The sequence below is a fragment of the Heptranchias perlo genome, chromosome 17 (assembly GCF_035084215.1).
Source record: "Heptranchias perlo isolate sHepPer1 chromosome 17, sHepPer1.hap1, whole genome shotgun sequence".
In the NCBI taxonomy this organism is placed as follows: domain Eukaryota; kingdom Metazoa; phylum Chordata; class Chondrichthyes; order Hexanchiformes; family Hexanchidae; genus Heptranchias; species Heptranchias perlo.
The window spans coordinates 39,146,713-39,159,715 of NC_090341.1; the positions used below are offsets into that span (position 1 = coordinate 39,146,713).

At 44.2% G+C, this 13,003-nt stretch overlaps 1 protein-coding gene across 4 annotated transcripts in view; it reads right to left on the reverse strand.

Annotated features, from left to right (window-relative positions):
* Nucleotides 1-13,003, reverse strand: part of pdzrn3b (PDZ domain containing RING finger 3b) — a 313,710-nt gene that overhangs the window by 113,882 nt on the left and 186,825 nt on the right. Inside the window, exon 1 of one of the 4 annotated variants that reach the window (XM_067998914.1) lies at nt 23-302. The exons of the other annotated variants lie outside the window; for them this stretch is intronic. Coding sequence (XP_067855015.1) covers nt 23-91 — 69 coding nt within the window. The 5' untranslated portion in view covers nt 92-302. Of the gene's footprint in view, nt 1-22; nt 303-13,003 lie in introns of those variants that run through there. 4 annotated transcript variants of the gene reach the window in all.

Genomic DNA, 13,003 nt, shown 5'->3' on the forward strand with positions numbered 1-13,003 from the left:
AAATCTGATAATTCATGATTACCTGGCAAACTTCATACAGCAGTTTGTACTGCTCTTCCTTTTTCTGCAGAGAACACAAGTTGCACCCCATGTTGGAAAAGTATGGATAGAAAGCCTTCCTTGTTCGGTTCTTTTTCTTAAAATGGCTCAGTTAACTGTCATTCATGTGGGTGTCACTTGAAGTAACCTAGGTGAATCACTTCAGCTGAGACAAATCACACTGGTAGCAGAGAGCGCCCAGGTCACAGAAAGCAACTGGCCCTTCCTCTCACTCTCAGTTGCTCACTCTGAAACACGCTTCCTGCTCTGCTTTAGTCAAGCTGTTGTATCGTGCTTCAGCGCACACTATATAGACTGCTGCTCATGCATATTAATCAGCCCTCATTGATTATTCATGACAAGCCATGATACAGGAGGTCATAATTGTTGACTATGATAGATGAAATTTCCCTAATTAAGAATCAACTGCTCTATTATGGCAAAACATCGTGACAAATATTAACACCTTTTATTTCTAAAGTCTAGCTGCGCCTGGCTGTTAGAAAGAAATGACAGTTTCCGCACTTGCTTTCTTTGCTGGCTTCATTATGCTTTAATTGTGTAAAATGAAGTAAAGCAATTTATCTAAAAGCAGATTTGTGGTCAGGAGGTTAGTTATGAGGCTGACTTTAATTCCACATTATAAAAATTTTACATTTCAATTTATTAGGCAACTTAAGTTTACTATAAACAATTTCTGTTTATGAAATGTTACACACACATTGCATAGTTTCATACCACTGCAATTCTTACTTCAAATTAATGTCTGCTAACTCAGACTCACCATCCCTGGTAAGATATGGCAGGGTCCCCAGACCAAGTGAATCTGTTGTTGAATCATCACAACGAGGAGACCTCCATTGGACAAGTGCATGCTATGAAATTCCATTACATTTGTCTATGCACATTTTCACATCGTTCACCTGACGAAGGAGGAAGCCTCCGAAAGCTTGTGAATTTAAAATAAAATTGCTGGACTATAACTTGGCGTTGTAAAATTGTTTACAACTGAAATATAACAACAGATTTATGCTACCTAACCTTCATTTAACCATTTTATTCAATGCTCAATGAATTTCTCCATGATGTATACACATCAGCACTCATAAAAGGATTAAATGTAAACAAACCATTACTTATCTCAATTCATTCTGATGGTATTTTATTTTTTAAGTGGAGCACATCACATTATCCAGCCTCATCAGCTTCTGTGGACATTTAGATACAGGCACAGCTGTGAACTTATTAAACCATGCCACCTTAGGGGAAATTGTGCCAGGATGCTAGGGGAGGGGACATGCTGCTGTAACATGCAGAGGCAGTGGGGCCCAGGGCAGTCATCACCAAAAAACAGACTAATATTTTTTGGAAGGAAGAAAACATTCCTGTCACTTTTCAACTTTGGAGGAATGCTGCTTTTATATAACATAATGGCAAACAGGAATGGAGTGTAGAAAATGACTTCCCTACACAAGTGATATTGCAGTCTTTTCCACGAGTGTCACTATCATCCCACGAGGTCCCCAAAAGATTCAGCATGGAAACAGAAAATACAATTGCTCTCCACCTCCTGTTTTGCCTCTCCTTTCCTTAAGGCATTGACTCATGTGGTGAGTCAGTTCCATAGGTGCCCTCCAGTATCATCCTTCACGAGCGAGCCAAGACAGTCAGTGTCAGCAGTCTATTCCATCTCGGGAAGCATTAAGGACAATCTGTCCTCACTTCACATTCATGCATATATACTTTCCTGCAGGAATATTAGACAGTGATCAGGGCGGGAATGCTGGCTGACTTAGCCTAATGATGCTGAAGTGAAAGGCAGCACCTCTACTATCACTGTGGCTGAGATCCGTTAACTTTTTCATAATTTATGTTTTCAATTATGTTGCACCCTGAACACTTTGGTTCACTAAATGGGTACTCTTCCCACTTGAATGCAACAGATATAACCTGAGCATTTTAATTCCAATAAATAGCGACAAACTTTACAAAGCCACTTGTCAGATTAAATAAAGGGGCACTGACTACATTACTTGCATTCATATACATGGCATTTAATGTAGAAAAAGATGCCAAAGTACTTCACCAAGGCATGAGGAAAACAGACGCCAAGCCAAAGAAAAGATGAGGAAGAGTGACCAAAAGCCTGGTCAAAGAGGTGAATTTTAAAGTGGGTCTGAAAGGAGGGAAAGCAGGATTTAGGAAGGGAATTCCAAAGAGAGGGATAGGTGACTGAAGGCACAGCTGCCAATTGTGGGTGAAGGGAAGTGGTGGGGGGATGCAGACAGAGGCTGTAGACAGAGGACCAGAGAGTTTGGGGAGGGTTGTAGAGCAGATAAAATGCTTCCAAACATTTTATTGCTTGAGGAAGGAAATAGCCAGAATAACGACATGCATTTGTTGTCATGACTATAACCCCAATGTTTTAGTTTGATTTATGCCACATGTTTGGAAAGATAAATAAAAAGGTTTGCTGATCACATATTCATGAAGACAGTACTTGTTCAAGAATTGAAAGTGTCATTCATTCTCACTGAACTTTTTTCAGAAACCAGTACCTTCGAAATTGTTTAGCTAAAAAAAACCTCTAAAATTATTGTAGCACTACTTAAAAATATATACCCACTCTGTGAGCATATCAAACGTGCCTTGGGTAGTTTGTCTCAACTTGTGCATCCAGTCCCTTTTTTTGTTAAAATACTATTATATTATTTGGGCTTCGTGATGTATTATGTCTGTATGTCAAAGTGGAAGTGTGTCAGTTGACGAGCAGTAACATAAATGCTGTTCTATTGTCACGTCTGCGCTGTAAATCCTACAGCAGACTATTGCTTCGCATAAAGGAAGGCGGGTGTTGATGATGCTCATTAGTACTCACTCAGGGGACCTAATAATCTGAATTCTTCCCTTTAATTTTACGTAATTGCCTGGATTTAAGCCAAGACAAAAGGATACAGAGAAAAGAATGCAGTTTCCCCATCAGCATTCCCCTTTGATTGTCGAACAAGGATATTTATTTAGCAAATGCCACACAATAGAAACGTGGGAAGGCTGCTTGAGATTAGGGTGTCATAATATACTCATAATCCTTGAATTACAGGGAGTGACGAAAGTTTCGAGTTTCCATCCTGTAAACCCACGTCACTGCTGACGGAAGGACTTGTTACCAGTAAATGCAACCAACAGAAATAACAATTAACAACCACGACTAATTAGTACAGCACTTGCATAGATTTTTCAGCCTTTTACGTCACATAATAGAAATACCATACACGGAAAACATCCGCTATGATTTCCTTTGGGCCAGCCAGAAAGTTTAGTCAACCGTCTAACACAATTACCAGCGACTCTTTCAGAAATATCTGCTTTGTACTCACTGGAATTTATTTGTGTGTTATTTTCGCATCAGCTACCAATGCTGTCTAGTCAGTGATAAGAAAAATATGTGTGAACCAACTATTTGCCACCATTTGACGTCATATAGCAAAAGACAATATACATCCTAAGTATTTCTCAGATTAGTTTAAAATTATTCATTTTAAGTTACGTTAAACGTCACTGCAAATCATTCAAGGACTTTTAATGCCTTATGGCAGGCACATTTTCATCATGAAGTTGTAAGTTTAAAATAACGAAGCAAAAAATTAATATTTTTGTAAGTATCTTGTAATTAAGATTTAATAAAATTGATCGGTATATACTGTATAAAAGCGTGTTTGTTCATTTTTTGTTAACATAGCATCATTTAAATAACAATCACTGAAATTTCAAATTTATTAAAGTGGTACTGAATCATTAGCTATCAAGATTAGGCTTGCCTTATGTAATCTCCTCTAAAGTAATTGTTCATTTCTTCTTGTCATTATCAAAAAACAATTGTGGCCATTGCATCAAAGCCTGTTAGTGCAAATTAAGGAACATTGCAGGTAATTTTCAGTTTTGTCACCTGGGCAGTAACCTGGGGGAGCGGATTGCCAGCCTGTTGCAGAACCCATTGGTTTCAATGGGATGATATGTGGGCAGGCAAACTGCTCTAACAGGTTACTGCCCAGGTGGTAAAAGTTGAAGATTGCCCCATTGTTACACAAGTGCCCTTAAAAGCACTGCTGGAATCACAGTCTAGAAAGAAGGCAGATGGTATGACACAGATTTAGAATTCCATAACCTAGAAATCCAGCAAAATGTGTAGGTGGGACGTAAATGAAGTGAGGCAGGATTTCTGCTTGCCACCGTGTTCTGCCATTGATTCTGTCACAATCATTTCAAAACTCGGAGGGAAGGCTTGTGCCTGTGGTAGCACAACAGAGACACCTACCCTGATAAAGAGGCATTATTTACAGCAGCAGGATACTGCTTTGAAAAGTGGCACTCAAGGCTCAAGTCAGTCCAAAAGAAGGCAAAATATAAAGTCCTCCAAAATTTTCTCCAAGTGGTAGGTCATCAATTCCATTGTAATCAGTCCTTCAGGGATTAATCATCATTCTCTTCTTCAGTCTGCAGTTTACAGGAGGCACCCAACAGAACCCATGCCACAAGGCATAGGATCCACTGGGCCTATTCAGTGTAATCTGGGTGCAGTTGCCAGGGTAGCCCGGAAATGTAATTAAAGCTAGCTTCTGATATAATGGGAGCAAGCCTGGGAAGACTCCCACTATCTCAATGTAGTGTGGAAGTTGTACAGGTGGAAACCCAACGGATCAGGGCACTGCCCCAAACTGCAGCCACCTCCTCCATTTGGGGTCATGATGTTGTTCTCCCCTCCCCCCCGAGAATTCCATCCCTTATATTTTATTCTGAAAAGTTAAGTTTAACAAAAAAGTAGACATAAGGAAACAAATGAGCAAGATTGATAGTTAATGAAACTGTATTTTTCTTCCTTTGTTTTCTCTACTCAGTCTTACTCCCATGCTAACTTGTATTTGTGAAAGTTAGCCTAAATAAAAATGTTTCTTACATTCTGTTAAGTTCCAGTTAAAAGTCAATCAGGAGAAATTTTTGTAGTTTTGCTCATGGTAGGTTAAATACCAGGATATGGTTCATTACTCTCAGTCACACTTGTGAGTTCATTTTATGAATAAAGTGGTTGATTCTTAATTGCCCTCTGAAATGGCCGAGCAAGCCTCTCAGTTGTAAAATCTCGCTAAAAAAAGTCACAGTAAGAATAAAACCGGATGGACCACCCGGCATCGGACCACTAGGCACCGGACACGACAAAGGCAAACCAAGCCCAGTCGACCCTGCAAAGTCCTCCTCACTAACATCTGGGGACTTGTGCCAAAATTGGGAGAGCTGTCCCACAGACGAGTCAAGCAACAGCCTGACATAGCCATACTCTCAGAATCATACCTTTCAGCCAACGTCCCAGACTCTTCCATCACCATGCCTGGGTATGTCTTGTCCCACCGGCAGGACAGACCGACCAGAGGTGGCGGTACAGTGATATACAGTCAGGAGGGAGTGGCCCTGGGAGTCCTCAACATTGACTCTGGACCCCATGAAATCTCATGGCATCAGGTCAAACATGGGCAAGGAAACCTCCTGCTGATTACCAACTACCGTCCTCCCTCAGCTGATGAATCAGTCCTCCTCCATGTTGAGGACCACTTGGAGGAAGCACTGAGGGTAGCAAGGGCACAGAATGTACTCTGGGTGGGGGACTTCAATGTCCATCACCAAGAGTGGCTCGGTAGCACCACTACTGACTGAGCTGGCCGAGTCCTGAAGGACATAGCTGCTAGACTGGGCCTGCGGCAGGTGGTGGGCGAACTAACACAAGGGAAAAACTTTCTTGACCTCGTCCTCACCAATCTACCTGTCACAAATGCATCTGTCCATGACAGTATTGGTAGGAGTGACCACCACAGTCCTCGTGGAGACGAAGTCCCGTCTTCGCACCGAGGACACCATCCAACATGTTGTGTGGCACAACCACTGTGCTAAATGGGATAGATTCAGAATAGATCTGGCAGCTCAAAACTGGGCATCCATGAGGTGCTGTGCGCCATCAGCAGCAGCAGAATTGTATTCCAGCACAATCTGTAACCTCATGGCCTGGCATATTCCTCACTCTACCATTACCAACAAGCCATGGGATCAACCCTGGTTCAATGAAGAGTGTAGAAGAGCATGCCAGGAGCAGCACCGGGCATACCAAAAAAATGAGGTGCCAACCTGGTGAAGCTACAACTCAGGTCTACATGCATGCTAAACAGCGGAAGCAACATGCTATAGACAGAGCTAAGCGATTCCACAACCAACGGATCAGATCAAAGCTCTGCAGTCCTGCCACATCCAGTCGTGAATGGTGGTGGACAATTAAACAACTAACGGGAGGAGGAGGCTCTGCAAACATCCCCATCCTCAATGATGGCGGAGTCCAGCACGTGAGTGCAAAAGACAAGGCTGAAGCGTTCGCAACCATCTTCAGCCAGAAGTGCTGAGTGGACGATCCATCTCGGCCTCCTCCCGATATCCCCACCATCACAGAAGCCAGTCTTCAGCCAATTCGATTCACTCCATGTGACATCAAGAAACGGCTGAATGCACTGGATACAGCAAAGGCTATGGGCCCCGACAACATCCCAGCTGTAGTGCTGAAGACTTGTGCTCCAGAACTAGCTGCGCCTCTAGCCAAGCTGTTCCAGTACAGCCATAACGTTGGCATCTACCAGACAATGTGGAAAATTGCCCAGGTATGTCCTGTCCACAAAAAGCAGGACAAATCCGATCCGGCCAATTACCGCCCCATCAGTCTACTCTCAATCATCAGCAAAGTGATGGAAGGTGTTGTTGACAGTGCTATCAAGCGGCACTTACTCACCAATAACCTGCTCACCGATGCTCAGTTTGGGTTCCGCCAGGACCACTCGGCTCCAGACCTCATCACAGCCTTGGTCCAAACATGGACAAAAGAGCTGAATTCCAGAGGTGAAGTGAGAGTGACTGCCCTTGACATCAAGGCAGCATTTGACCGAGTGTGGCACCAAGGAGCCCTAGTAAAATTGAAGTCCATGGGAATCAGGGGGAAAACTCTCCAGTGCCTGGAGTCATACCTAGCACAAAGGAAGATGGTAGTGGTTGTTGGAGGCCAATCATCTCAGCCCCAGGACATTGCTGCAGGAGTTCCTCTGGGCAGTGTCCTCGGCCCAACCATCTTCAGCTGTTTCATCAATGACCTTCCTTCCATCATAAGGTCAGAAATGGGGATGTTCGCTGATGATTGTACAGTGTTCAGTTCCATTCATAACCCCTCAAATAATGAAGCAGTCCGAGCCCGCATGCAGCAAGACCTGGACAACATCCAGGCTTGGGCTCATAAGTGGCAAGTAATATTCGCGCCAGACAAGTGCCAGGCAATGACCATCTCCAACAAGAGAGTGTCTAACCACCTCCCCTTGACATTCAACGGCATTACCATCGCTGAATCCCCCACCATCAACATCCTGGGGGTCACCACTGACCAGAAACTTAACTGAACTAGCCATATAAATACTGTGGCTACAAGGCACAAGTCAGGAGTGTGATGGAATACTCTCCACTTGCCTGGATGAGTGCAGCTCCAACAACACTCAAGAAGCTCGACACCATCCAGGACAAAGCAGCCCGCTTGATTGGCATCCCATCCACCACCCTAAACATTCACTCCCTTCACCACCGGCGCACTGTGGCTGCAGTGTGCACCATCCACAGGATGCACTGCAGCAACTCGCCAAGGCTTCTTCGACAGCACCTCCCAAACCCCTGACCTCTACCACCTAGAAGGACAAGAGCAGGAGGTACACGGGAACAACACCAACTGCACGTTCCCCTCCAAGTCACACACCATCCCGACTTGGAAATGTATCGACGTTCCTTCATCGGCGCTGGGTCAAAATCCTGGAACTCCCTTCCTAACAGCACTGTGGGAGAACCTTTACCACATGGACTGCAGGGGTTCAAGAAGGCAGCTAATCACCACCTTCTCAAGGGCAATTCGAGATGGGCAATAAATGCCAGCCTCGTCAGCGACGCCCACATCCCATGAACGAATAATAAAAAAATAAAGTGAAAAATTTCTAAGGTTCACAAGAGCACTGTCAGAAGTGATTAATGCTGTGCTGTTTTCATTCCCACATCACAGATGCAGTCATTGGTTACCAACAAGTATAGCAGGAGCTTGAGGGAGACCTTAGTTCTATGGAGTTGCACCATTCACAGACCAAACTCCCCCAGGGAACAGATCACCTAAAACAGAAGCAGTTGTCCTGACCTTACAGAGCTGTAGTGTATTGTGAGGCTCAGGATCAGCAGGTAGCTTGGCCTTTTGTTTATGATGGTCTACAAAGAACAGTCAATCATCTGCACTGCACAACCAGTGGAGAGAAAGGTCATCATTCCCCTTAACTTTCATGCCATAGCATCCTGCCAGACACCCAAAGTGGATGTCACAGGAATCAACCATTTTGCCAACCACTGCTGTATTAAGCACACAACTGAAGGCTTGTTTTGTCATGTAACCATTTGCATACCCTTCAGTAAGGATTACAAGCAGCTGCAAGAGAAGCAGTTACAGTTTTACCACACTGCATTTTTTCACCAAGGTACAAGGTATTATTGATTGTATACACATAGCTATTTGTGAGCTTACTAAGAATCCTTTGGCATATGTAAATAGGCAAGGACATTACCCATCAGCATGCAAATGATATGCAACCACTGCCAGGAAATGACACGTCACTGCCCACTTGCCAGAGAGTACACATGATGCTTTAATTCTGAGATAATTAAATGCTACACAGCTTTGAAGAAAAGGTGGAAAGCCAGCTTCTCATAGATACAGGCTACATGGTGCAACCATGGCCATTGACACCTCTGGACAACACCCATAGTCCAGCAAGGATCAAATACAACACTGTGCCTTCGTGAACTAGGATCCTCATGCTGCAAAACAGTTGGGATGCTAAAGCAATACATTAGATGCTTGGACTGGTCGGGGGGACGAGGGGATCTTACAATATTCCCCAATGAGAGTGCAGGAAATTGTAATAGTATAAAGTACACTGCAGAATGCTGCCATGGCGACTGCCCTAATCATGAACCTGAATGAGGTACAGCAATAAGGCATAGAAGTCCAAAAGGAACTGAAAAGGAAACATAGAGCTAACACTGGCAGAAACTTGATGGGCCGAATGGCCTCCTTCTAAACTCTAAATTCTATTAGGTACAATAGCGTGTAGGTGCCAGCAAAAGCAGATGAAACATTGCAACCAGGGAGACAGGTTGCCAAGGGAATTATTACCCAGTGCTTTATCCATAATTACTTCCTACTGGACATATTTACAATTAAAAACCTGCTATCTGTTTTACCTTTAGAGTTGTGCACCAGAATGGTATTTGCTGACTGCGACTTACTTTTTAAACAAAGTTTAATGATCTGTCTGAGCAATGGACTTCTACGAGATCTGTGTGTTTCTCTAGCATTGTCTCAGTGAGTTAAAGACAGCCATAACAATTCCTGGAACCTGATCTTGAGCAATGTGAGAGCTTGGTTTGGTTGGCAATGCTCATGCTTGAGTCTAAAATCATGGGTTCAAGCTCCAAGGGGCCTCAGCACATAACCTAGACTGACACCTCAGAGCTGCATTCTCAGGGGTGCTGTCTTTCAGACGAGATATTAAACTGAGGCCCCATCTGCCTGCTCAAGTGAAAGTAAAAGGGTTCCATGACACTATTCGAAGAGGAGCAAGGAATCGTGTCCTGGACAGCATTCTCCCCTCAACCAACACTGACAAACAGTTCCTTGATCATTCATTCATTCGTCTTAGTGGGACCTTGCTATGCACAAATAGGTTGCTGTGTTTCCCAACATAAAATCAGTGACTGTATTTCAAAACTAATCCGTTCCATTGTAAAGCCTGAGGATGTGATTAGGTGCTGTATAAATGCAAGTTTTTTCTTCTTTCTTTCTTTGAACCCCAAAGCACTCATAGCAGCAATGTGCGCATTTGTGAGAGATGCTCCTATTGCTACGTCTGTGGCCTATGTAACTGCAATTGCCAATACAGTTGTCACTGGTTTTGAAGACAGCATTGCAGACAACTGTTTTTCTATCTGTTCCGCTGCTGTGGGTATAGTGTCAAGTGCTTGCTCAACATGGTGCATGTGTTGCAGCAAACTCTGTTGACAAGGAGGCCTCCTAAGGTGTATATCATCAGATGACATAAGAGGGGCATTCAACACATGTGGTTTCAGTCCTGCATCTCCTGTCCTCTCAATCACCACCTTTTCTACTGCTGCTTGATCACCTGCTACCTGTACTTTTTGCTGTTTCCTTTTCATCATTAAATGGTTACAAAGCTATGTATCTGGGCTTCTGATGGATTTAAGTGGAAGTGATACCGCTTGGTGTTGTGGTGAATGCTCTTGTTCAGCTACTCTAGTAAGACCTCTGCCTTCTCCATGCTCTGCGAAGACAGCAGATGGAATATAATTAGCAAATAAGTACACTTCTCCATTTTAACTATTGTGTTTTCATTACATAAAGTGTGAAGAAGTGTGCAGAGTGTATAGAAACACTGATGGCGCAAGTCATACAATATATGATACAAATGGTACATACTAGTGGTCCATACAGTGTTCCGATCTCAGTGAGACAAACTCCTTGCAGGACTTTTCTCTTTAGGAATTGCCACATGCGCTGTTCATGCATTGTCAAAACCTTTTGCTTGATTGGCCCGTCAACTGTTCCAGTCCTTGTCCAATTGTTCATTTAAACTTTGGCCATTACACATGGAAGCAATGTGAACCATTAACATGTCTCATGTCCCACCTGTCATTAAATTTGTTTATATGACTATGTGAGCATTTAGTTTTTTCACTCTTGGCTTTAAAAAAATAAAGTTAAAAGCATCATACATATTATGTCCCTCATATGCATAATTAGACAGCTTTGTACGTCACTCCGGCTTTACATCCATCACTGTTACTGTGTGAGGATATTTTTTCCACAGCTAAAAGCTTGTGCTTTTTTTCAAGCCATAAAATGTCTTTCACACCTCTTCCTAAGTCCTGTTGGTGATTGATCCCAAGTTGACCTGGTTGGTGACCAGGCTTTGAGAGTCTGCAGCAAGTTCTTAGGCCACCTCCACGAACCAAAAGGTTGTTGATGAGAATCTTTACATCATGAATCATAAAACAGACTTTTCAAGAGTTCTTTTGCTTCCATTTTCACTAAGATTTGTGCACTTTACAGCTGAATGCACAACTTAATCAGAATTTGTACTATTTAACTAGCAATTAGTGTGTAATTACAGGTTGAGGACTCCCTCCTGTTGTCGCCTCTCTATTCCCTGTTTATTACCAGGACACATCTATTCGAATCTTGCTATGTCACCACACCGATGTAGCTTGAGTTTCCCTGTGTCCATTCGCATGCGAGTTTTGGCTGCCGCTCCAGACCCGAGCCCATTGCTTCTTTTCCCCCCTTTTTCATCTTTTCTATTTACCTCTCCTAGGCTCCTCTCTCCTGTCATCATTCCTCCTTTCATTTCTCCCCTCTCGGGTACTCTGCCACTGCCCCCCACCCCGCCCCGCCAAAATCTTACCCCTACCCATCAGCACTCCTTGACTTTCCTACTTTCCAGCCGCCGTCCCAGGCTTGACACTCTATTAGAAAAACCTACAGCTTCCCTCTGTGCCTCTCTTGGCATCCACCGAAGCACTTGTCACTGCCTCCTCATGAGCAGCAACCCCAGCTGCCCTATCCCACTCTCTCACCGACCTTCCCGCCCGGCGCGCCCGCTGGGGGATAATCTTGGCAATCTCCTTTTCGTCCCACTTACCCCTTCCAGCGCTGAGGCTGTGGACTCTGCCAGTGGATCAGCTATCACTGCCCCTCTCCGCATCTCCCTCCAGAATGTTAGTTCACATGTGAACAAGGTCCCTCCATCCATGAGCTTACCGTGGATGACTGCATAGACATCATGGCCTTGACAGAATCCTGGCTGACGGATGATGACACCTACCCCTTCACCAAATCACACCTTGGTCTGTCCCCCGACTCCTCTGGCACCTTCTCCTCCTTTGAGCATCTCACCTTGTTCCAACCTCTCACCTCTCCTTTAAAATCCACGTTCTCTACCGCCCACCCAAGTTTCTCACCGAGATATCTTCAATGTTTTCTTCCCTCGGCCTCTGCATTGAGCGACTTGTCATCCTCAGTGACTTCAACCTCCATCTCAACTCATCATTCTCTCTCTTCTCTGCGTTCACTGCCCTCCTCTCCTCCCTTAATCTCTCCCTCCATATAAACTCCCCTACCCATATTCACGTCCACCCTTCGACCTTGTCATCTCACATGGCCTCTTTACTCCCATCGTGTCAATCACGGATAAGGCCATCTCTGATCACTTCATTGTATCCCTCTCCACCCACAACACTCTTCTCCCTCCCAATTCCATTTCCTTCTTAGTTCGCTGCTGGAAAAAGCTCTCCCACAAGTCACTTACAACGGCACTTTCAAATTCCCAACTGTCTAGCCTTTGGCCCTCCATTCACGATGACATTTCTGCAGCTACCGATCTGCTCAATCACACCCTCACCTCCATCTTTAATGCCCTTGTCCCCATTAAAAACATTACTCTCTCTCACCCTGGTTGTTCCCCTGGTATGACCCTCATCTCCGCTCCCTTAAGTCCAAAGGATGCAGACGTGAGCATTTATGGCACACAACTGGTTTAGCCATTCATCACCAGATCTGGCCAGACCACTTAAAGCACTACTATGTCCTGCTCTCCTCTGCCAAAATTGCTCACTATTCCAGGATTATCCTGGAATGCAAAGATAACCCCAGCTTCTCTTCTCCACTACAAACCGTCTTCTTAAACACCTCTATCCTGCCTCGTCCACCTTCACCTCCAACAACAAGTGCGAGGAGCTCATGGACTACTTTGTCACTAAGATTTAGACCACCTGTTCAGCTGCCTCT